General features: G+C 38.1%; 1 protein-coding gene and 2 pseudogenes across 1 annotated transcript in view; 1 reads left to right on the top strand and 2 right to left on the bottom strand.

Annotated features, from left to right (window-relative positions):
- Positions 1–26,566, top strand: part of ME1 (malic enzyme 1) — a 199,467-nt gene that overhangs the window by 149,205 nt on the left and 23,696 nt on the right. The window contains exons 8-9 of the mRNA XM_086707319.1: positions 14,671–14,768; positions 16,484–16,597. Of these exons, the coding sequence (XP_086563445.1) occupies positions 14,671–14,768; positions 16,484–16,597 (212 nt within the window). The remainder of the gene's footprint in view (positions 1–14,670; positions 14,769–16,483; positions 16,598–26,566) is intronic.
- On the bottom strand, positions 4,085–4,585 carry LOC147581058 (solute carrier family 9 member D1 pseudogene; annotated as a pseudogene).
- On the bottom strand, positions 5,028–9,457 carry LOC112862169 (solute carrier family 9 member D1 pseudogene; annotated as a pseudogene).

The following is a 26,566-nucleotide window of genomic DNA, read 5'->3' as shown; positions in this document are numbered from 1 at the left end:
CATATATAGTGATAGCGTGCTTTTGGTGCTGCAGACAGATTTTGTGACTGGGTCACTTACCAGTTAATTTTGTAGTGGTCTCTAAAATAGTCGCATTAGGGGCATCTGTCTGGCTCAGTTGGTAGGGCATTGACTCTCGATCTTAAGGTTGTGAGTTCAAGCCCCACATTGGGCGTAAAGATTACTTAAAAATCTTGGGGTGCCTGGGTGGCGCAGTCGGTTAAGCGTCCGACTTCAGCCAGGTCACGATCTCGCGGTTCGTGAGTTCGAGCCCCGCGTCGGGCTCTGGGCTGATGGCTCAGAGCCTGGAGCCTGTTTCCGATTCTGTGTCTTCCTCTCTCTCTGCCCCTCCCCCGTTCATGCTCTGTCTCTCTCTGTCCCAAAAATAAACATTGAAAAAAAAGAAAAAAAAAATTAAAAAAAAAAAAATCTTAAAAAAAAAAAATAGCCACATTCACTGCTGAAAAAACTATCCTTTCTTTAATATTCTTATCTTTTGATTTTGTGGGTCCCACAGAAATATCCATCTTTACAGACTGATATTACATACTTTTGATTCAATACACAAAATTAATAGGCATCAGAGTTCAGTTTAAGACAAACAGTGCTAAATCCAAATTATCAAACAAAATGAGCAGTTTGGAATTAGGGTCAGAGCTCCTATTGACTTAGTCAGAATTTAGAGGTCAAGGCCTAGGCTGCATCAGAATTAAAGTCAGGAGCACAAGAAATCTGAGGCAGATGCTTACTTAAGTCAAGGCCAAGAGTATTGCATGTGGAATTGCTCTGGAGTGTCCACAACAGAATATTCCCCACTCCACCCAGCGGGTCACCACAATGGAGGCATTAAATAACTAATTTTTCACCCCAGCAAATCTGTCCTAAAATAAAATCTGCATGTTTACCTCTTTACACATAGGAATTTTAGAGTATGACTGCCTTAGCCAACAAAAAGACAGATTTGAGAAAAATGGGCCCAATCTCTGACTAGAGAAAACTTTTGGCAAGTTATTGGGGTTCTGATTAGAAACAATGAAATCATTTTGTGCATTTCTCCATACCAAAATAGTGTCCTTAGTGACACATTATCCCCATATGTTTCTATTTTACCTTTTTAACCTTATGTTTTTACCATTTTGCCCACAATGTAATACTTTCCCCACTGTGGGCATAGAAATTGCATTCCAGTGCCAAGGAAAATAATTATGTAGCTATTACAGCCTTACCATGTAAATAAATGTTTCACACTGGACCCTTGGGAGAACTTTTTTCTTTTCTTTTCTTTTCTTTTCTTTTTTTTAACAGATGTGTTATTTAAAGATATTTTATGAAAAGTATTTGATTTTAAAAATCTTATAATTTATCTAAATGATCTAAAATAATTTTAAATGATAGAGATTTTGGTTTTAGATAGAGATTTGGACCTTAATGCATTCTAATTATAATTATTTTTAACTGGAAAAAATGTGCCAGTTAAATATGTTAAGAAATTGGACATTTAATTCTATAATCTGAATTCAGCAAATTCAGATCAAAACAATAAGGTCTCATCCTCTGGTCATTTAAAATCAATGACAAAAAAGAGGTTTTTCTTCTCATAATACCCTCTCTGGAATGGCTGTTCTCTAACATAACATTGTAAATATTTTACATAGAATATTCAGCCATAATAAACAAGTTTGTTAGGATTTTTTTAAAAAATAAGGTAGATATAGCCTAATCTTATACTAAATGCTTTGATAATTGAAAAGATCAAAAATCAGACATGATAGAACGGACTTTTCACAAAAGAAGGAAGACTGTTGGCCAGAAAACATGCTTCAAAGTTTAACACCACTGAGTTTTAAAAAGCATATTAAAAAGCAAATGAAAAACTGATTTTCTGTATCAAGCTGGCAAAGATTTTCTATAGTAATCCCAGCTGTTAACGATGCTGTAAGAAGATGAGCACTCATATATCGATGGTGGAAATATAAACTGGTGCAACTCTTGGGAAGGCAGGATGTGTCAAAAACCATAAAAGTCTACGGCTCTTTGAGCCAACAATTCCATTTGTAGAAATTTATCCTGAGCAAGTAAAAGTATGTAAAGCAAATGTACAAGGATATTTATTTATTTTAAATATGTGTTTATTATTTTAATGGAGATATAATTGACATGTAACACTATTAGTTTTAAGTGCAATATAACGATTTGGTATATGTATATATTGCAAAATGACTGCCACAGTAAGTTAACATCTATCACCATGTATGGTTACAGTTTCTTGTGACAAGAACTTTTAAAATTTACTCTTAGCAACTTCCAGATACAGAATACAGTATGTCACCAGGCTGTACATGACATCTGCAGGACTTATTTATTTGTTTGTTTATTTACTTTTAAATGTTTATTCATTTTGAGAAGGAGAGAGAGAGAAAGAACACAAGCAGGGGAGGGGCAGAGAGAGAGGGGAACAGAATATCTGAAGCAGGCTCCATGCTGACAGCAGAGAGCCAGAAGTGGGGCTCGAATTCACTAACCTTGAGATCATGACATGAGGCAAAGTTGGATGCTTAACCAACTGAAACACCCACATGCCCCAGGACTTAGTTATTTTAAACTGGAAATTTGTACCTTTTGAAAACCTTCATGCCTTTTGCCCACTTCCCAACCCCAGCCTCTGGGAGCCACCAATCTGTTCTCTATGAATTTGGCTTTTTGGTTTTGGTTTTGTTTTAGATTCCATATATAAGTGAGTATTTGTCTTTCTCCATCTGACTTATTTCACCTAGCCTCATACCCTCAAGATCCATTTCTGTTGTCGCAGATATTAGGATTTCCTTCTTTTCTTATGGCTGAATAATATTCCATTGTGTGTGTGTGTGTGTGTGTGTGTGTGTGTGTGTGTGTGTGTGTATCACATTTTTTTAATTCATTCATCGATGGACATTCTAGATTTTTTTCCATGTCTTGGCAATTGTAAATAATATTGCAATGAACATGTGGTTGCAGATAATCTTTTCAAGATAGTGATTTCATTCCTTTTAGATAAATACCCAGAAGAGAAATTGCTGGATCATATGGTAGTTTTATCTTTAATTTTTTGAAGAATCTCTATACTTTTTTTCATAGTGGCCGCACCAGTTTACTTTCCACCAGTGGTGCACCAGAGTTCGCTTTTCTCCACATCCTTGTCAACACTTGTTACTTCTTGTGTCTGGTAATAACCCTTCTAACAGGTGCAAAGTGATACCTCGTATGGTTTTGATTTGCATTTCTGTGATGATTAGTGATGTTGAGCACGTTTTCCTGTACCTATTGGCCATTTGTGTATCTTCTTTGGTAGAATGTCTGTTTAGATAAGGATACTTATTATTATTAATAGTATTGTTAACATTAGTTATATATTATTAACATTGTTGCAGTGTTATTTTTTCAATTATTCTCTGATCATAAATGATCTTTTTTAAAAGCATGTATATTCTTGTGAATCAAAGCAAATATTTTAAAAGAATGATATATGTAATAAAAATTGAATTGAGCTTTTAGATTATTATAATAAAGAACAAAGACATTTAGAATATACTTGTCTCATATTAGAAAATGTAGGCCTTAAGTATTAAAAGTAACTTTTCAAACTTATTGCCAGAATTAAAATTTCACATCACGGGATTGTTAACAAACATTGACCAACAGATTAAGACGGTAAAGTTGGACAATAAATAAAAACCTTTCTAATTATTATTTTTTCTGAAAAAATCATGTACTGATGAAGTAACAATAGAAAGTTAACATTAATTTCAGAAGAAAAGGCACATCCAGACAAAATAGTCAAGGTGATTTGTAAAACGCAGCATTATATTTGTACTGTTCTTAATCAACTGAATGTGGTAAATTATTTTGGTAAATCCTAAACTATGGCAGTAAGTTATAAAGCCAGGCCAGTAGGAAGACCCCACCCCCCACCTTTAATGGAGTGTTTTGTTCCTGATGTAGCTGGCTCACAGAAATGTGCCCTAAATGTGCCCTCACTGGTGTCCCAAGCTTCTGGATTCCCATACCCAGGTTTCACTTTGTGAAGTCATGTGTCATCTCGGTGCCCTTAGGGACTTGACCAACTCTCCTGAGGTGGCACACACTTAATAATTGCAGCTCTTCATAGCACTGGGGCCACTAAAAGGCTGAGCATAGTCACTCTCAGGACTCGGAGGTACGCCTCTGAGAGGTGATGCCCTCTCTGCGCACTCTGCTCCCAGGATGGAAGAGAAGCTGCTCACTTGGGCCCTGTGGCCGTGAGCCACTGGATGTACTCGCTGGTCTTCGGCAGGAAGAGACAAGAACCAGAGATACTAGAGCAAAGTTCATGGTCACCACCAACAAAGTAGGGACCATCAGGACGGTGAGCTCCTACACCACAAAAGTGGGAAACAGGTGAAGACCTGCTAACTGATGCAAAGAAAATGGTAACCAGGAAGTCACAAGTAGGCTTAATTTAAGACACAATCTCCTCGGTGACCTTGTAGCCTTGGGAAGAGATGAGCAGTCTGGCCAGGAAGCAGCCCAGCTCCATGGAGACATCCAACAGCTCCGTGACAGCATTAAAAAGATGAAGGCAGGGGCGCCTGGGTGGCTCCGTTGGTTAAGCTTCCAACTTTGGCTCAGGTCATGGTCTCATGGTTTATGAGTTTGAGTCCCGTGTTGGGCTCTGTGCTGACAGCTCAGAACCTGGAGTGTGCTTCTGATTCTCTCTCTCTCTCTCTCTCTCTCTCTCTCTGCCCCTCCCCCACTTGTGTTCTGTCTCTCTTGGTCTCTCAAAAATAAATAAATAAATGTAAAAAAAAAATTAAAAAAAAAAAAAAAGATGAAAGCAGTGGGGCACCCCAGTGGCTCGGTCGGTTAGGCTTCCAACTTTGGCTCAGGTCATGATCTCACAGTTCATGGGTTTGATTTGAGCCCTGCATCGGGCTCTCTGCTGTCAGTGCAGAGCCAGGGAGCCTGCTTCTGATCCTCTGTCCCCTTGCCTATCTGCCTCTCCCCTCCTGCTCTCATTCTCTCTCTCTCAAAAATATATAAAACATTTTTGAAAAAGAGGTGAAAGCACAGATTCTTGTAAGATATTTTTTATTCCCTTTGCTTTCAATGTGAAGCTTTAGATAAGATAGGCCTATGAGATAAGTCTTTATGATAAGGCATAGAAGAAAAGCAGCAGCCACAGAGAAAAGAATCTGACCAACAAGCCAGTATTCACAGTAGTGAATTGGATAAGGGCCGCCCTGCGGGCCATGACTAAAGCCTGGCTGCGTGTCCCGCACTACAAGCATCTCGAGCAGCACCGTGTATAGTCAACATCACCTGCTTCTTTTTCACCACAGGTACTACCCATGAGGAGCCTGGACACTACGTGTGTGCTTGATAAGGACAAGCAAGTAGAAATAAAGATGCTCTGGGTGCGTCTGATCTGTAAAAGATGTCCCCATAGTAAGCTGAATGCAGTCACTGCTAGTGCCATATGACGTAGTCCTTGTAGGGCAATCTTTCCTACCTTTCTCAGCTTCACTGGGGAAAATTCTAAGCCAATAAGAAAAAGAGTAAAGAACCCCGAATTCTCATGTCTCCACTTGTACAATAAACTTAATCCCCTTTCGTCCTAGAGGTCCCAAAAGTATCCCAGCAGTCGTGAAAGGAAATATTGTATGTCGGCAGTCCCGTTGCTATGCACAGCCGGCTCCAAGGAAAGACAACGCTCCTGTGCTAACAGCGTTCTTCGTCAGGTGGTGATCTGCACCCGGGATTGTTCGTCTCTGGGCTTGGTCAAAATATACTGGTCATTTTGGGAGTCAGTCAGCATGCTAAGACCCAGATCAGGCTCCACTTCTCATTTTTTGTGAGGTGTTGCTTAGAGTTGCCTCTTCTCCCACCCTCAGAATTGCCTCAAAATTGACCCCTTTGACTGATGCGTTGTCATCAAAAGTGCGTTCTTCCTTCCTCTTTCTCACATCTTCAAGAATGTCATCAAGCATGGATAAACTTTTGTTTTGATGATGTGTATTTTTGAGGGCTTCAACTTGATGTTTTTCTGCTGCTAGAAGTTCCACAGGTTCCATCTCTTCCTTTACTGCAGCCTCTCCCAAGGGCTCTAGGTGCTGCCTACTGCTCTCCTTCATGGTCACAACATCTTTGTAATTTCCCTGCAGGGCTCCCTCAGGTCCATGGACAGCCTGGAAGACTGTGCATTTTCACTTCATTCACCTCTTTTTGGAACATTTCAAATGTATGCACCTGAAACATTTTCTCTTCATCCCACAGACCGGCATCTTTTCCCACTTCTCTGATTGTCCTTTTCAGTCAGTAAAGAACCCCAGTCTTTTAGTGAAGAAACCCAGAGAGCTTTCTGCAACTATGGAGGACCCACTGCTTCCTCTGAGTTATAGCCACCCGTCCGCCTCAAGCTGTAACTTGATGGCATGTTCCAACACCTCTCCACGTTCCACAGCATCCATTATCAGAGGAAGTATTATTAGAAGCAACATCCAGAAGTAATTTGCTCTAATACCTTCACGATCCAACTTTACAGGACAAGGCAAGGCTGTCCAAAGCTTTCTGTTGAGCTGAGCTCATATTTAGATACACATTTTCAGCTGATACCAAATGCAGCACCTGGTGCTGCATGCAGGTGGTCCTGGAGCAAGCAGTGTGAGTGTGGCAGGAACAGGCCTGACAAATCCAGCATCAGTTATCTAGCTACTTTGGAACCTGGCCCAGCTGCAGTGCATCCTAGGTCTGACTCGTTGGCACTGAGAGCCAGACAGGGAGAAGCCTTCCTGTTTCCCCTTTCAGGTGGCATGTAGTGGGGCTGCCCCCCAGGGTGGGGGACGGGGGCAGGGTTGGGCTTGAGGAGGGCCCTAGCCACCCATTGCCCTCTCTGGAATGCAGTCTGTATTGTAACGTTATTTTTAAACGCAAAAAATCAGAAGTCCTCTAAATATCTAAAAGTAGAGGTTTGGTTAAATAAATTTGACATATCCATATTATGGAATATTATAAGTATACAGAATATTTTAAAATATGTTATTGACATACTAAGGTAGCCACAGGATATTAAGTGGCAGAAAGTATGCTAAAATCGTATGCATGGCATGAGGTATTTTTTACAAATTAAAATTTTCTTTACTTTGCACATATCAGATATAGAAAACAGCTGTAAGAATATTCATCAGAATGTTGAAAAGGATTCTACCTAGGCAGTAGGATTATAGGTGATTTCTTTAGTCTTTTTTTTTTTTTTCAACGTTTATTTATTTTTGGGACAGAGAGAGACAGAGCATGAATGGGGGAGGGGCAGAGAGAGAGGGAGACACAGAATCAGAAACAGGCTCCAGGCTCCGAGCCATCAGCCCAGAGCCTGACGCGGGGCTCGAACTCACGGACCGCGAGATCGTGACCTGGCTGAAGTCGGGCGCTTAACCGACTGCGCCACCCAGGCACCCCTCTTTAGTCTTTGTATATCTGGATTTTAACTGTTTAATGGATTTGCTACAATGGGCATCTTTTTATGAATACATTTTTCAAGTGTCAAAAGATACCACGCTAAACTGTTGAGCTGTAACACAAGAATACCTAACATATAATCTTTCATTAGCAAGATTACTTAATACCAAAAACCTATTGTGTCTGTTAGTGTTCTTTTCAAAGTCGTATTGTTATTAGTTTATGTAGTAATTTGGTATGTGCTCTCATTTCCTTATAAGAGGCATTCTTCACGTCACCACTTAATTGATATCAGTTATGTGAAGGATAAGAAGTTATACAGAGAAAAAAAGAAAACAGTATTCTGACTACACTTATTCCTTCCTCTTATTTGTAGATTTTAATACTCAGTTGACTTAACATTCATATTCCAGAGCACTTTATTTTATATGGAGACACCACAGTTGCATTCCCCTATGTTTCTGCTAAGATGTCTTTATACTAGAAGACAAAAAAACTACTTAGACTATTTTGTTATATTAGAATTTGTTTTGGGGCGCCTGGGTGGCGCAGTCGGTTAAGCGTCCGACTTCAGCCAGGTCACGATCTCGCGGTCCGTGAGTTCGAGCCCCGCGTCGGGCTCTGGGCTGATGGCTCAGAGCCTGGAGCCTGTTTCCGATTCTGTGTCTCCCTCTCTCTCTGCCCCTCCCCCGTTCATGCTCTGTCTCTCTCTGTCCCAAAAATAAATAAACGTTGAAAAAAAAAAATTAAAAAAAAAAAAAGAATTTGTTTTATGAAACATTTAACAGAAAAAGCAGCACATGAATTAGAATGCACGATTCTTTTGTCAAATATTCTTACTGCAAAAGAATTTAGCAGATTTTCTCAAACATTACTCTGCTTTAGTAACAGTGAAACCATTCCAGTTTGGAAAAACTCATTAGAATTAGTGGTTAGCTTCTTTTCCTGTGTCTTCAGCTACTCTCTCTCTACTGCCTTCCCATTAGCCTTCCCATGTTTAAATTGCTTTAATTCTTTTTTTTTTTTAAGTTTATTTATTTTGAGAGAGAGTGAGAGTGAGAATGAGTGGGGAAGGGGCCTAGAGAGAGGGAGAGACAGGATCCCAAGCAGGCTGCACACTGTCAGCATGGGGCTCAATCCCACCAACCACGAGATCATGACCTGAGCCAAAATCAAGAGTTGGACGCTTAACCGACTAAGCCACCCAGACGCCCCTGCTTTAATTTTTAAAATAATTGCCTTCATCCTCATTTTCCCCAGCAACAGACCTTGTCATTCTTTCCTTAAAAATATAAAAATAAACGATTTTTCTTGGCTCTGTTTCCCTCCCACCCCCACCCCCATCTTCATCTCACTCTTTCTTATCTAAGCTTTTCCAAGGACTGCTCAACACCTGCTGTCTCTGTTCTTTTTCTTTTATTTATTCCTCCGCACATTGCCCTCCAACTTTGGCTCTAGCCCGTGTAAATAAAGTAGCTCTCTGAAAGGTCACCATGATGTAATTACCAGACCTAGTGTGGTTATTTGTCATTTCCCTTCTTGATTGACCTTTCTTATGTTTGTTACTACTTCCTCCCTTTGTTTCCATGACAGCCATCCACTTTCTTGCTTCTCCTACCTCTTTGACCACTTTTTACTTAGTCATCTTCCCTATATCACATTCTCCTGCCCTTACTCCTTAAATGTTTATATTCATTCGGGTTCTCTCCTTTTGAAGAGAACTTACTCACTGAATAGTGTTATGAATCCACATGACCTAAATACAACCACACATTTTCGAATTCCAGATCTTTTATCTCTGACCTAGATTTCTAGACTGAGTTCCAGACCTGTATATCTAACTACCTTCTTGACATTGTTCCCTGAGCAGCACACAGAGAGGACAACCTCATAAGCTCAAAACTGAACTCCTGTTTACCTTGCACATTTTCCCCTGGTCCTCCAAATAAGAAAATGTATGATTATTCCTGACTTTTTCCTCACCCATCCTATGTATTTAATCATTAAGTCCTGTTGATTTTTCTGTCTTAAACATTTCCTCCCTCTCAACTTGCTTCTCTCTTGGATTGTTGCAATATCCTCTCTCCTCAATAATTGTAGTGACCTTTTAACTCGTCTACATCCCACCAGCCTCCAACTCGCAAATGTATTCCCCCCTCCACTCTCTGAATTTAGAATCTTTTAGCAGCCTTCTGTTACCTATAATAAATTATAATTGCCTTGCTTTATATACTTCCTTTATATAGTTACTTTTAGTGTGTAATAGAAGGCCCTGCATGATCTAAACACTTCTCTAGCCTCACATCACTTTGCATTCTAATAAGTTGTGTTTGCTTCAGCAACACTATAAAACCTACAGTTTCACATGTGTTCTCTTCCCTTTTATATTTTAGGAGGCTTGGTATACAAATGGAGCTTGTATTCAGGGTTTTTACTATAAGATATTTGGTTGAGCCATTTCCTTAAGGAAATCTCCCTTGTCAGTTTCTGGCCTTTTCCTCTTACATTGCTCAGATTCTACAGAAAAGGTTTTTCAGTCTCTCTCCTGACATTAGCTTTCTGCTAGGATGAGCTTTCTGCCAGTATTCTTTGAGCCAAGTAGGAGTAGGTGGGGGGGTGGGGGGGGAGGGTCTGCATATTGAGTATGTAAATTTGCATTTAATCTTCTTGTTTTCAAATATGGCATCCCTTGCCACCAGTTTCCCCTGATGTTTTACAGTTATGCCTGGTGTCTTAATAATCTAGATACCCTTTCTATAACATAAACCTCCAGAGTGTGGAGGGTCAGCCATCTAATAAAAGGTGAGGAAAATGGATCTAGATTGTAACTACTTCTTAACAGATTTTTGAACAACCTCCTGTTTTCAGCCTCTTCTTCATCCCTACTTTCAGAGGTTCTTGGTCCCTCTTATAACCAGGCCTTTCAAGAGTTCTGCTTTATCAGTCTAATCACTTGTTAGCATTCCCTATGGCTGGTCAGCAGTTCAGCTTTCCCATATCTACTAAGTCTGTCGCCATTTGCCCATCTGCCTTCTAGCTGCTAAGATTTTGATGTTATCCTCTTCTGGTTCCTTGACCTTTTTTTTTTTTTTTTTTTTTTTTTTAAATCTTCTCTCTGTTGTTTTAGTAGAGTTCATTGGGGGAGACGGAAAACTAAATTATGTGTTCAGTCCCTCGATTTGACCAGTCTTCTCTGCCTCCATGTCTTTGCACATGCTTGTCCTATGGGAGGTCCTGGAGCTCTCATCTTAATCTTTTGATACTGTGCTCAGGTAGCATGTCCTCTAAATACTGTGGCCCCTGCTTCAACACATTCACTCCCACCCTGCTTGCTTCTAGTTCTGTCTGATCTGTTTATTTAGTAGCACGTGAGGATTATAATTATTTGATTACGTATTATTCACCTTTGCTGGTTATATATAGTAATCCTAATCAGATTTAACGAATTACTGCATTAGTAGAGGTCATTCTTTGGTCAATGTTAAATATTAACTGGTCTTTAAAAGTCATAAACTTCAGCCTGTCTTTGTGTGCTTTACTAAAAATTCAGTTTTGAGTCTCAAAACAAAAGTTATTTTGGAATAATTTATTATGAAAACCTACATTTTTTGTGAAGTATCAGCTTGCCACACTAATTCCCTTGACTGTAGTGAAATTTAAATCAAAGTAGTACCAGGAAGTAGGACCAGGAAATGTGCAAGAATAATGCTTAAATTAATTTTTGATAGTAAAAATATCTTTTTGATTCTTATTAATTCCATGAAGAGAAGTTTGGATGTTTTATTATGTCCTCATGAAATGTTATAGAATACACATTTAAATAGAAGCCTCTGACATCCACTGTAGACAGAGATTTAGTTTATCTTATTTGAGTTAATACGAATTTAAAATGTCTTGACTTTTTTTTTCTCCCTTCCCCACATTCCTAATGTCTTGACTTTTAATACAGGATGATCCAGCACAACCATATAAAAATGTCATCATATTATAGTTTAGATCTTTTGAGATATTTTATTCTCTCTGTTCTTAAATGCCCAGTTCTGTTTAAAATCAAAACAGGGGGAAAAATTTAAAAAAATCAAATCAAATCAAAACTGGGGCGCCTGGGTGCCTCAGTCAGTTAAGCATCTGGCTCTTGGTTTCAGCTCCAGTCATGATCTCATGGTTCATGAGTTTGAGCTCTGCACTGATAGTGTAGAGCCTGCTTGGGATTCTCTCTCTCCCTCTCTCTCTCTGCCCCTACCCCGCACATGCTGTCTCTCTCTCTCTCTCTCTCTCTCTCTCTCAGAATAAGCAAATAAACTTAAAAAAAATAAAAAAATAAAACAGATACAGTGATTGCTGATGATACTTCAACTTTGATTCATCAACTGGTTAAATCTTGTTGGTTCTCGTGGAATGTATAGAGACCCTTAACATTGCAGAATCTCAGAGTTGGAAGGGAGCTTAGAATCCCTGAAATCCAAACTTCTGGCTAGCTTCAAAAAGCCTGAGATAGAGATAGTTTGAACTACTATTTGTGAATAACTTCGTATCTTCTGGATACCAGTATCTCTCTCAAATTCTTTTTTCATCTATTTAACAGCTCTTGTGAGTCTGTCTTGATGTAAGAGACAAAGAGACAAACATAATTGTTATGGTGTCTTTTCTGCATAGATAAGCCATTGTTTTACACAGGCTTTCATTTATTACTATTATTTTTTATTTGATTATAGTTGACACACAATGTTATGTGAGTTTCAGGTACATAACATAGTGTTTCAATAACTATATGTCATGTTGTGCTCACCACAAGTGTAGCTACCATCTGTCACCATATAACACTATTACACTAATACCACTGATTATATTCCTATGGTGTGCCTTTTATTCCTGTGACTGATTCATTCCATAACTGGAAGCCTGTATCTCCCACTCCCCTTCACCCATTTTGCTCATCCTCCTTTTCTGGTATCCATTAGTTTGTTCATTCTCTGTATTTATAGATATGATCCTGATTTTTGTTTGTTTATTTGTTTTTTAGATTCCACATGTATTTGTCTTTCTCTATATGACTTCCTTAGCATTATATCCTCTAGGTTTATCCATGTTGTCGCAAATGACAAGATCTCATTTGACTGTGTAATATTCCATTGTGTGTGTTTGTGTATGTATGTACCTGTATGTACCACATCTTCTTTACCCATTCATCTATCAGTGGACATTTGGGTTGATTCCATATCTTGGTTATTGTCAATAATGCTGCAGTAAATATAGGGGTGCATATATCTTTTTGAATTAGTATTTTCATTTATTTGCAAATGATATATCTGATACAGAGTTAATATCCAAAGTATGTAAAGAACTTATAAACTCAACACCAAAAAACAAATAATCTGATTAAAAAGTGGGCAGAGGTCCTTAACAGACATTTTTTTTCCAAAGAGGAGATTAAATTGGCCAACAGACACATGTAAAGTTGTTCATCATCACTCATCATCAGGGAAATGCAAATCAAAACCACAACGAGGTATCACTTTATACCTATCAGAATGGCTAAAATCAAAAACACAAATATCAGGTGTTGGCAAGTATGTGAAGAAAAAGGAACCCTTGTGCACTGTTGGTGGAAATGCAAATTGGTGTAACCCATTGTGGAAAACAGTATGGAGGGTCGCCCAAACTAAAAATATAAATACTATATAATCCACTAATTCCACTTCTCAGTATTTCCCCAAAGAAAATACAGACTTTCATTTTAGATAATGTATAGAAGGGTAGCCTTTGCATAATGTATGACTTACCACAGTTCATACTTTATTATAATGGTGGCTCAAAGTGGCTAGCATTTTATTTTCATGATTCACATTGTGTTTCTAAATAAAAAACATGCAGGAGACACACAGGTCTTCAATAATTATTGTGGTCTTATTTATGACTACCAAATTCTGTAAGAAAGAAACAACCAACCAAAAGATTGAAAATAACAAACATACTAAAGGTAAAAACTTAATCCATTTTTGGCACATGGCATATATAACACTTCATCATTGTGTCATGCGTCAAACCTATTACAATCAATATTTTTCAACTAAATATGGGTGTTTAAAAATTAACTAAGCTTTACTACCCAGCTGAGTGATCTAGGAACCATTATAGTGTTATTTAGAGGAGTATGTATATACAGCTGGAAAGTACTGCATGAGGGTACAAAGTTTTATTTTAGACATGAGCCAATAAAGAAGTTGAGCTATGTAATTATGTTTAAAAGCACAAAAACTGCTCTGTGATCTGTGAAAGCCTGTATGTCAAAGTAGTAAAATTAAAACTGTGAAGTTTCTATGACCGTGAAGCATGATGAGGAAAACTCAGTCTTCATTCTAAATAAGTTTTACATTAATATTGTTCAGCACCTTTGGGATTATTATAGGTAGGAAGCCAATTAAAGGATGCAATAACATCAGATTTTCATTGCTATTAACTATCAGTTTTTCAAATTGAAGATTAAAAGATTAAATTCCAAATGTATGTAGCACATCATTACCACCAGTACCATAATCAGGAAGCATTTACTGTGCACCCACTTTGTGTAGAGGGGATTAGTAATAGGTTTCAGAGCCCCTAGAGTAATTAGGGGGAAGAATCGAATAGCACTTAGTACTCTTTTATCTCACACAGTACAACTATTTTACAGATGAGGAAACTGATATAATTTCTCTAAATTCATTCAGCCTGGGTGGTTCAGTTGGTTAAGTGTCTGACTTCAGCTCACGTCATGATCACATGGTTCATGAGTCTGAGCTGCATCGGGATCTCTGCTGTCAGTGCAGAGCCTGCTTTGGATCCTCTGTCCCCTCTCTCTCTGCCCCTCCCCATCTTGGCATGCTCTCTCAAAAATAAATAAACCTTTAAATTCATCCAGCTAGTAAACAGGTTGAGCTGGAATCCACATAAGAATCCAAATGCCATGCTCTTAGTCATTACATCACTGCATTAAGTCACAATATTTTCAAGAATAGTAGCGAGTTGCTGTCTTAAAATATTGATGACAATAGCCTGAGAATTTTGCCTCGTATATAAGCGTGGGGTCAGACAACTGCACGTTCCCTTTCTGTACCAGTTACCACGTTGTATGATGATTTCAAGATGTGAATAAAGATTTGAGGCTTAGAATTTGGCAGGGTCTGTTTGAGGATCACTCAAGGGTACTTATTGTTTCAGGAACAGCATCTGTTGCAGTGGCAGGGATCCTTGCGGCTCTTCGAATAACCAAGAACAAACTGTCTGATCAAACAATACTCTTCCAAGGAGCTGGAGAGGTACCTGCCTTATACAGTCTTATGTTCTCTGAAACTAATGAGTGGAATTTATCTTAATTATTCATTAATTTGAAGTTCAGGGTATTCTTTTAAGTTTTTAGTAGATTGCATCTGTAGGTTTTATTGAAAGATTTCCAAAAGTAAGTATTGAGGCATTTTAATTTTTCATAAGGAGGCATAGCGATAGTTTTCAGTCTTAAATTTGTAAGATAATCAAATGGTGCCATGGGTTTCTGTTTTACATATTTAAGGTGCCATGTGGGAACAGAGAAGTTTCCAATGTGTGATTATGTATAAAAGCCCTTAAGGATTTAAGCTATTGTATCTGATGAATTTAGTATCCTCCAGTCTCACATATGAGAGTTTCCTTGACTCACAAGTCAATGCACACATAGATCACTATATACAAGTTTTTAAGAAAAAAAATTGAATTGGAGATTCGTCATGCATTATAACTGTTTACGTGCAAAAGCACCAAAACATTTACAATTGCTGGAAGGAGATGGCAGCAAGACAAAAGTGGACTGTTTTCTGTCCTCCTTTGCTATGAGTTAATCATTTGAAGAAAGAAAACTAGACTCCAGTGATAATAATTCACCCCCGACAATAGGAATTAAAATGTCAATTGAGTTTGAACTTCTTGTGAGAAAACTGCCCAAATTATTTGGAATTATAGAATGTAATGAATGGAGAAATACTTTGTGGCTGTATATATTTTAAGAAGCTTTACAATTTCAAATTGAATAGGATTATGAATAAGTGTAATACACTGGTCGAAATTGTATATATTGTGTTTGTTTTGATTTTACTTGTTCTTAAAATATGCAAAGCCAGAACTTAAATGCCAAGATGTAAACCTTTCAAAGTATTCTGATGTAAATCACAAATTCATTTTCACATCAAAATAAAATCAAGGCTAAATTATAGCTTATTAAAATTTGAGTTTTTATTTGTGTCGATGTTACATGCTGTATTTAATTTTAGTAAATTTCTTCTTTGAATTCAAATTGTTTGAATTTCCCAAGCGTTTTGATGAATGGCACAGGCCAGTTCTTGATACTCAGCAGGGCAGAGGTATTCATGGTTGGATGACTCAAAACTGCCACTTGTTTGTCCCTGAAAAGGTTTCGGACATTCACCGATTATCACAAAATTCATCAAATACCAAAGAAGTAGATTCCTTTAATCTTGCAAGAGATTTCACAGTACTTTCTTTGTCCAAATTAATGGAGTAAATAAATGCTTGGGGACAGAGATTTTATATGTTTTATTCTATTGCCTAATTGGTCAAGTTCCCATCCAAATGACCAGGCTTCATTCTTCACATTCAATTAGAGGATCTGGAGCGCAACAATAAACAATACAGTCCAATGAGCAAGGCTGACCAGTTCATTATTTTAGGGTCAATATTTGCTTGTTGAAGCAAATCTTAATTGCATTAACAGGATTAAAGATGATGACAAGGATATCGCTGGTTTATCTGTGGCTAAAAAGCAAGCCACATAATAGTGGTTCTGTTGTGATAAGAAGAGTAAACGTTGTCCTTTAGCTTAACCCGAATGTGACAAAAATACTTTGCTCCCAGTACAAATGAATGAATATAACTCTTTAGGTCAATGGAGCCGTTTTGTTCTTTCTTGTTAATAAAGATATAATGGAGTGAAACATCACGTGGAACAACTTTTTAAAGTTTGTGTTCATTACCTCCTTCTCAGGCTGCCTTAGGGATTGCACACCTGATTGTTATGGCCATGGAAAAAGAAGGTTTACCAAAAGAGAAAGCCATGAAAAAGATCTGGTTGGTTGACTCAAAAGGATTAATAGTTAAGGTAAGAATCTGTCAGTTTTAACTAGAATAAAAATTAATGTGCCGTTCTGGCTGCCCATCTCAAAGACTACAAGTGCTTCCACCCACCCTACCCCAACACCATGTGAAAAGAGTAGCCATTATACATGAATGACCGTGTCATACAATAATACTGATTACTCTTCTGAAAAAGAAGCTTGTGGCTCAGCTGTAGAATCTGCCTGTGGTGTACGTAGGCCCTTTACAACTCTGTGGATTGTCAGGCCCCTCGAATTAGTTTGCACATGAGGCAGTTTGATAGTGACACAACTGAAGCACCTAGCTATAGGTCCTTTTACTAAGGGCTATATGTCAAAATACACACTAGCTGGAAAAAAAAAAAAGAACAAACAATGAAATAGCCCCTCTTTTGCCGCTTTCTCTCAACCAAAGTCTTGAGGGCTTCAATGAGAATTCCTCAAGGGGCTTTAATAAATGGGCTGTTACAGTGTTAACTGACAAAGTCATTTCCCCAGCTGTAATAGAGATAACAGGATCTACTTCATAGGTTATTGTGAGAACCAAATAAGACTAAGAATGTGACCATGTTGCTACATAGTTATAAGGCATTAATGTTACTTCTACCTTCTGTGCACATTAATCACTCTTCCTTAAACTGCCAGAAAAAATACTTGTAAATCCCCTTTATACATGGAAATGAATTTTTAAAATAACCAGTGATAAGCATAGGCTTCAGGAATTTAATATAGAAACAAATGTGAATGTGAACAAACTTTCTGGAAAACTATCTTATGTGTATCCAAAGCCTTTACAAGTTTATGCTTCTGATCCAATAGAATTGTAAGAATACGTCCTATAGAAATAGAGATGTACACAATGTTTTTTGGTTTTTTTCTTTTTAATTTTTTATTGAAAATCATTTAACTAACATACAGTATATTTTTAGTTTCAAGTGTACACTTTAATGATTCAGCACTTTCATACAACACCTGATGTTCATCACAAGTGCCCTCCTTAACCCCCATCATCTATTTAACCCATTCCTCCAGCCATCTCCCCTCTGTTTGATCTCTCTAGTGAAGACAGTTTCTTGGTTTGCCTCTCTCTCTCTCTCTCTCTTTTTCTCCCTATGATTTTTGTTTTGTTTCTTAAATTCCAGATATGAGTGAAATCATGGTATTTGTCTTTCTCTGACTGACTTATATCACTTAGTATAATAGTCTCTGGCTCCAGCCACATCATTGCAAATGGCAAGATTTCTTTCTTTTCTATGGCTGAGTAATATTCCATTGTGTGTACATGTACATCTATCTATCTATCTGTCTATCTATCTATCTATCTCTACATACATATACGTACACACCACATCTTTTTGTTTTCCTTAAATTTTTTAAAAATTCAAAACCACACATCTTCTTTATCCATTCATCAGTCAGTGGACACTTGGGCTGTTTCCATAATTTGGCTATTGTAGATATGCTGCCATAAAAATTGGGATGCATGTATCTCTTAAAATTAGTATTTTTGTATTCTTTGGGTAAATACCTAGTAGTGCAATTGCTGGATTATAGGGTAGTTCTATTTTTGACTTTTTGAGGAACCTCCATATTGTTTTCCACAGTGGCTACACGAGTTTGCATTCCCACCAACAGTGCAAGAGGGTTCCCTTTTAGCCACATCCTTGCCAACACCTGTTGTTTCTTGTGGTGTTGATTTTAGCCATTCTAGCAGGTGTGAGATGATATCTAATGGTAGTTTTTTTTTTTTTTTAATTTAAATCCAAGTTAGTTACATATAGTGTAGTAAGGATTTCAGGAATAGAATTTAGTGATTCATCACTTATATAGAACACCCAGTGCTCATCTCAACAAGTGTCCTCCTTAATGCTCATCACCCATTTAGCTCATCCCCACACCCATCACCCCTCCAGCAACCCTCAGTGGGTTCTCTGTATTTAAGAGTCTCTTATGATTTGTCTCCCTTTCTGTTTATATCTTATTTTTTGCTTACCTTCCCCTATGTTCATCTGTTTAGTTTCTTTTAGAACTTTTTTTTTCAAATGTTTATCCATTTATTTTTGAGATAGAGAGAGCACACAAGCAGGGGAGGGGCAGAGAGGGAGAGGTAGACACAGAATCTGAAGCAGGCTCCAGGCTCTGACCTGTCAGTGCAGAGCCAGACACAGGGCTCGAATCCAAGAATGGCAAGATCATGACCTGAGCCGAAGTTGGATTACCAACCGACTGAGCCACCCAGATGGCCATCTGTTTTGTTTCTTAATTCCACACGAGTGACATATCTCATAGTAGTTTTGACTTGTATTTCCTTGGTGATGTGTGATATTGAACATCTTTTCACGTGTCTGTTGGCCCATCTGTATGTCTTCTTTGAAAAAATGTCTAGTCATGTCTTGTGCCCATTTTTTTAATTACAGTATTGTTTTTTGGGTGTTGAGTTTTATAAGTTCTTGGTATATTTTGGATAATAACGCTTAATCAGATATGTCATTTGTAAATATCTTCTCCCATTTTGTAGATTGCCTTGTAGTTTTGTTGATTGTTTCCTTTGCTGTTCAGAAGCTTTTTTATTTTGATGAAGTCCCAATAGTTTATTTTTGCTTTGGTTTCCCTTGCCTTAGGGACATATCTAGTAAGAGGTTGCTAGGGCCAATGTCAAAGAGGTTACTACCTATGTTCTTCTCTAGGATTTTGATGGTTTCCTGTCTCACATTTAGGTCTTTCATCCTTTTTGAATTTATTTTTGTGTGTGATGTAATGAACTGGTCCAGGGTCATTCTTGTGCATGTTGCTGTCCAGTTTTCCCAACACCATTTATTGAAGAGGCTGTGTTTTTTTTCCATTGGATATTCTTTCCTGCTTTGTCAAAGATTTATTGACTTTATAGTTGTGGGTTCATTTCTGGGTTTTCTGTTCTGTTCCATTGATCTATGTGTCCATTTTTGTGCCAGACACATGTTTTATGTTTAAGAATGTTATCACAGCATTAATTGTAATAATGATATGTTTTATCTCATTATAATGGTAATATGCTGTAACCTAAATAGAGGATAACTGTGAAATAATTATGGAATAGCCACATGAATAGAATATACAGGCTTAGAGTTTTTTTGAAAGAACTATAAGTAACATTAAAGGATTAGTAATGTAATGTTAGATGAAAAAAGGAAAATACCATGTTATATGTCACTATTTTGTTTAAAAAACTGAGTTGCATATAGAACTATAGAAGTAAATGTATCAAATACATACTAGTTTAAATCTTATTATTTTTAATGCCTTTCTGTATATTACAAATTCTCCATAGCAATTATGTTAAAGCCAGAAAAAAATTTTAATTAATATAGATAATATTTTCCTGAAAGAGTGTATGAATAACTTTTTGTGACAAATGAAAAAGAAGTAAAACAAGACAGGACATACTTTATAACATCTGAAAATCAAATAATAATCATTTTATTAACTTGCAATGTGATTTTTTTATCATATATAAGAAAAACATGAAGTTTAAAATTTCTTGTCTTAGAAACTGCTTTTGCTTTGAAGAATCAGCATAAATAGAAAAAGTTTTGCAATCTGGCCACGCAACATATATTGTGGTCAGGAAATGAGATTTACTGAATGAAATTGCCTCTGGGTCAGGTATTGTACTAGACTCTGGGACTCAGTAAGGCCCTTGATCTTAGAAGGCTTACAGCCTGGTGGGAAAAACTCAAACAAGCCACTATGACTCTACAAGCCTAGTGGGAAAAACTCAAACAAGCCTAGTGGGAAAACCTCAAACAAGTCATTATAACTGTATGTGAAAATGTTATAGAAATATGTCCTTGGTGCTAGGGGTGTCGAGGAAATGATGCTTCCACCTGCACTAGAGAGAATAGTGGGAATGTCACGAAGGGCTCTTAGGAAAGATGTTTCTTCAGCTCATTTTGAAAGGGAGAGTTGGGAGTTTATCTTGAGTCTCCATGGACATCTTAAACGTCTTCTATCTGAAACTGAGGCAAGGGAAGCAGAATGGAAAGTTCACTAGGAGATCTTGGCTGAACTTGAGGATCATGTCTTTCATCTCTCTGTATCTTCAAAGTCCTACATAGTGTCTAGCGCATAATTGACAATAAATGTTTTGTGAAAAAGTGAACTGATTAATGAATGGCCTTCCAGGCAGAAGACCAACGTTTGCAAAAAAAGATATTTCACTGGGAGAGGCATTTAGAGACTATGTTTCAAAGGAAACAGATGAACAGTAAGGAAGGCTCTTGAAGCAACTTACTGCTTCAAGCAATTGAAGAAACTTAATGGAGAGGAGTCTTGTGTCTTGTCACTTCTCAGCATTGTTGAAGATGGACTGAAATGAGGTGAAACTGAAAAAAGGAAACTAGTTACAAAGCTGTTGTAATAATACAGATAAAAATTAATTGGTGCCTGAAACAAAGCAATGATCATGAGGGTGAGTAAAAGACATTTGATTTGGCAGACTTTTAGGAAATAGGATTGTCATACTTAATAGCCCACTAAATATGGGAGGAGGAGAAGGGTAGAATACAGACGGGAATCTAGCAGGACTCCTTGGGTGTCTAGATAAGTGATGTGGCCGTTGTGATAGCAAAGGAATGGAGAACAGACTAAGAGAAAGGTAATGCAATCCATTTTGGACACAGCAAGTTTAAGGTACCTGCGCAGATCTCATGGTGCTACCCCCTTGGCAATCAGAGGTTACAAGAATGATGCTCAGGATAAGGATCTGGGCTCCTGGAGACAGATTTCCGCATGTAAAAAGTTGGAGCCATGGAAAAAGCCATACACATTGTGCTGTGGTTAGGGATGTAATAGATTTAAGGACCTAAAAAAGTGAGTCTTAGACTGTGGTTTTCTTTTGTGATTTCTAATGACATTTTTATGTGAAATCTTTATAGAAATGTACCGATTTTAGCATCTCAAATAATTTTAATGTAGACTTACTAAACTGAGACTGCAAATTCCATGGATTATAATACTTGGAATAATTGTGAATTTGTTGCCTAGGCCTAATCAGTCACTCTTACCTCATGTCTTTTACTTGCCAAAATAAAGAACTGCATATATTCTGCTTGCCAAGATAAAGTTACATTTTAAAAGGTTGTTATATATTTAACACCTTGTGCACTATTTAATATAAAAGAAACATGAGGCTTCAATTAACCACTTTTTCTTCCAAGTTTTTAAAAAGTCAAAATTATTATGTTGATTTTTGTTGCAGAACTAATAAATCTTAGGATAACTAGTAAATTAATGTGTCTTGCTTTCAAGTTTACGTGATTTTTTTGTTTGTTGTCCTTTATCTTTAGTACTTTTACAGCCTCTCCTGAGAACCAATAATAATAATTTTATTAATTGTACTAACTGGTAATGTAATTGTTTATAATACACAAAAAAAATACCAAATTCATGCTTTAAACACATAAAACCAAAACCTAAAAAGGAAACTGTGAGGTTGCCTCATTTATGGAGTTCTGTCATCATCAGACCAGATGATAATTACTCTGACAGTGAAATGCTACCACAGCCTGCTAGGAAGGCCCTGTCTACAGATGCAGAGAGGGGCCCAGTTCACCTCTGGTAAACTAATGACCTGACACAGAACCAGGCCAGTGCAGTGGGCAAACTGTCCAGGCGGGCATGGATTACAAAACAAAGCACTTGTGGAAGAGTTCTTCTAGGGCCTGTGTGTAGGAAGGAATAAATACTTATCAGTAACAATCCATAGTTAGTTTTCTAGACCTGTCCTAGCTCATGAAATGCTAAGCCAAAATCTTGAGGTCTTTGCCGCCTATCCTCTCCAGCCACACCAGAACATCTGAGACTTTGAAAAAGGTAATAATTCAGTATGGTTAATCATAGCTTCTATCCTGTCCTAAGAATCAGCACAAAATAAGGGAGAGGGGAGATTGAAGAAATAGTAACATTCAAAAGAAATTCTCAGCTATCCATAATACATTTAGTGTAATTAGAGACTCTTGAAAAAAAGAAAAACACCATAGGGTTTGAGATTTCTAAGAAGTGTCCACGTGCACTTTGCCAAAAGAAGGCAAAAAGCATTTCAGCAAGGGATCTTGGAGAGGGGAATGAACAGAAAAGAAGTCTTCTGTGTCCATATCCAACTGATGTGTGTGGCGTAAAGAATCTGGATTCCAAATTAGATTTTGAAAGAAGGAGGAAAATGAGCCATTGGTGCAGAAAATAGAAGTCTAAAGGTATAGGCAGTTGCTTTAATATTGCCAGATCTAGAGGTCACATTTCAATAGTTCTTTTCATCTAAACCAGATTGTCACATCAACTTTGAAAACAGTGAGAAAATACTTGAAGGGCGCCTGGGTGGCTCAGGCAGTTAGTGTCCGACACTTGATTTTGGCTCAGGTCATGATCTCATGGTTCGTGGGATCAAGCCTGTGTCAGGCTCTGTGATTGGGATTCTCTCCCCCTCTCTCTGCCCCTCCCCCTTTCTCTCTCCCACTCTCCCCCCAAATAAATAAGTGAACATTAAAAACAAAGAAAATACTTGAAGGACCTTTATTTTTGTCTTTTGATTCTTCTGTTTTTGGCAAGTAGAGTCCTTCAGCAGTGCTAGTATTATCGTTTCATGATTCCTGGCCTTGCTAAGTCAGTGCCAAGAATCGAGCCTTTGGGGAAGAGACTGTGGGTAATCTGTGTTTCTTACTGGGTGGATGTCTTCTGGTCAAGATCTGGCTTCAGTGGCTAGGAGCTGCCAGTGCTGTTGCTACGCCTAAGAAAATGAAGTGTTCACGATAGGTGCCTGGGTGGCTCAGTCGGTTGAGTGTCCGACTCTTGATTTCAGCTCAGGTCATGATCCCAGGGTCGTGGGATCGAGCTCTGTGTCAGGGTCCACACTGAGCTCAGTGTGGAGCCTTTTTAAGATTCTCTCTCCTCTTTCCCTCTGCCCCTGTCCCTGCTCTTCTGTCTCCCTCTCTCAAATGAAAAAAATAAATAAATAAGAAAAGAAAGTAAAGTGTTCATGCTAAAAGTATGCATCTTTGCCTTTCATACAATGTTTATCCATCTTCTTTGTGATTTGCTTCTCATTCCAGGAAATTTAGGGGCTTTAAAGCAGATTAAATATTTTTCATTATATCTGAAGTTGTCAGTCAGAAAAGCAGTAATAGAAATCTGTGATTGCTAATTTATGTTATTCTGTAGCTTTTCTTCTTATTAACAGAAAAATCAATTTATACATTTTTTAAAAACGTATCACATATCTTTTTAAAATGCATCTGGTAGAAATGTGACAAATCATTTGGTGCAGTGATTCTAAATATTGGCTGATCATCCTAATTACATGGGAAATTAAAAAAAACATATATGTACAGATTCCAGGGCTTCATCCTGGACTTGACTTAGAATATCTGAAAGCAAGGTTCAAGAATCTGGCTTTCCTGAAGTGAGTCTGGCGCTCATTTGCTTTGGATCTTGTTCACTTTCATCACATTGTCATCATCACTAATCCAGACTGCTTTTATAGATGGAGAAATCAACGTCCATGGAAGTATCATAGGGCGTGCCCTAGGTCGTGAGGTGAGGGAAGAGGCTGAGGACTGTTGTCCTGAACCTTAGTCCCATGTTCTGTGTCCAGCATTTGTAGATGGCGTTTTCTGTGTCTCACCCGGGAGCTCTTTTTTTACCCTTCTGAATACCATTACAAGCTTTCAGAAGTAACATGTATTTATTTGCTGTTGGCTCTTAGAATGCATTCTTCTACTAGTTATTTATTCATGTCCCTAGCCAACAAAATTAATCAGAAATTAATGGCATATTGACAGTAATTACAGTTTTGTAGACAATATTATAAAATACATTTAAATTTTTTTTGAATTTACTGTTTTGGATAGTCTGAGACACTGCACTCAGGAAAATATTTTGAATCATTCAGTTAAAAAAATGGGTTATCACGTCTCTGTCACTTTCAGTTTATTCAGCGTCTTCTAAATTCATTTTACAACTTGGATTTGCAGGTCCACATTCAATATAAACAGACTAGATCCCCTTTTGTTTGCATTTTGCAGTCCCAGCACAATTCAAAATGTACCAGGTTGAATTCAGTTATTTCAGCTGCTAAGAAATCATTACTTTTTTTTCTTTTCTCGTCTCTCTCTTTTGTTTTGTTTTGTTTGGTTTGGTTTGGTTTTTTTTGAGAGAGAGAGAGAAAGTGCCAAGTGCACAAGCAGGGGAGAGGGGCAGAGGAAGAGAAGAATCTAAAGGAGAATCTCCAGGTTGAGCCTGGAGCCCAGTGCGGGGCTCGATCCCACCACTGTGAGATCATGACCTGAGCTGAAACCAAGAGTCCAATGCTCAACCGACTGAACCACCAAGGCTCCCCCAGGCAGTTTTTAAAATAAACAGATCAGTGGCGTCTTTTCCTCTTTCATAGTATTTCTTATTTCCTATTCTTTTGATAATTCTGAAAATGTTACAAATGTTCTTTTCTCTCACAATCCTTTCTGCGAGGTTTCTCCTTTCTGCTTAAAGTAATCCACAGGTTAAGACTGATTATATTTAACTGTTATTAAAGAAGAAAACATGATACTAGAATGCAGTAATATAACATTTAAAAGCCAGATCCAGGAAGTATGGTCTTTCTTGGCCATATTCATCATTGGTTATTCCTTTGATGGAGTACAGTTTTCAGTCCTGTGGTATGTAAATTTTTTTTTCTTTTTACATTTATTTATTTTTGAGAAACAGAGTGAGACAAAGCGTGACCTGGGGAGGGGCAGAAAGAGAAGGAGACACAGAATCTGAAGCAGGCTCCAGGCTCTAAGCAAGCTGTCAGCACAGAGCCTGATGCGGGGCTCGAACCCACGAACTGTGAGATCATGACCTGAGCCGAAGTTGGATGCTCAACCGTCTGAGCCACCCAGGCGCCCCTCAGTCCTGTGGTATATAAAGGGGAAGCAAGAGTGTCTGCGAGTTCACTTGAGCCACCTCACCGATAGGGAAGAGAGATGGGTTCAATTAGAACAGATTCAAAATATCTGGGTTCCTCACCTGGGAAAGGAAGACTGTGATTCAGTATCTCTTTTCAAATACACAAAAGATCATTTAAGGGCAATGACACAGAATTGAACAAAAGGAAATTATATAATAAGCAGGAATTCAGGAATTAAAAAAACACCATTGTTTAAGGATAGAACAGTGGTAAAATTTACATTACTATGAATCTTAAAAATGTACAGGGGCGCCCATATAGCTCAGTCAGTTAAACATCCGACTTCAGCTCAGATCTCGTGGCTTGGGAGTTCGAGCCCTGCATGGGACTCTGTGCTGACAGCTTGGAGTCTGGAGCCTGCTTCGGATTCTGTATCTCCCTTTCTCTCACTGCCCCTCCCCCACTTGGGTTTTCTCTTTCTCTCTCTCTCTCTCTCTCTCTCTCTCAAAAATAAGTAAAACTTTTTAAAAACCATATAGACACTTCCTTGGTTTTAATGTTTGGTCATTGGCCTTCCCAGAAGATAAGGGCTTCTCAAGGCAAAGTTGCCTCCTGATGGTGTGTGTACTATTTTCAGATACAAAATGAAGAGACTACTAGCCTAAAGATATGTATTAGTTAGATTTTAGGTTAAATTGCTCTCCAAGGAGACCCCAAAATATGTTAACCCAAACAAGTTAAAATGTATTTGTCATCTGATAGTATAGAGGTGGGCAGAGCAGAGTCATCTCCGTGTCCATCATCTATCTCTGGGAAAGCAAAGAAGCTTTCCAGGTGTCACCATCACAGCCACCTGGGGAGAGAGGGTGGGGAATGGACTGGGGTGGGGGGGGGTGTGTGTGTGCTGCATCAGAAGGTGCACACCTCACTTCCACTCCACCCTTTCCAACAGAGATAGTCTCATGCCACTCTACGTTGCAAGGAGGCTAAGAAATACAGTCTCCGCCTGGGGAACAATGTGGTTGGCTAAAACTGGAAAATCTTATCATTAAAAAGG

The sequence above is a fragment of the Puma concolor genome, chromosome B2 (genome assembly GCF_028749965.1).
Source record: "Puma concolor isolate L17-30 chromosome B2, mPumCon1.1.hap2, whole genome shotgun sequence".
Lineage (NCBI taxonomy): Eukaryota > Metazoa > Chordata > Mammalia > Carnivora > Felidae > Puma > Puma concolor.
This window is presented reverse-complemented; position numbering and strand designations above follow the sequence as displayed.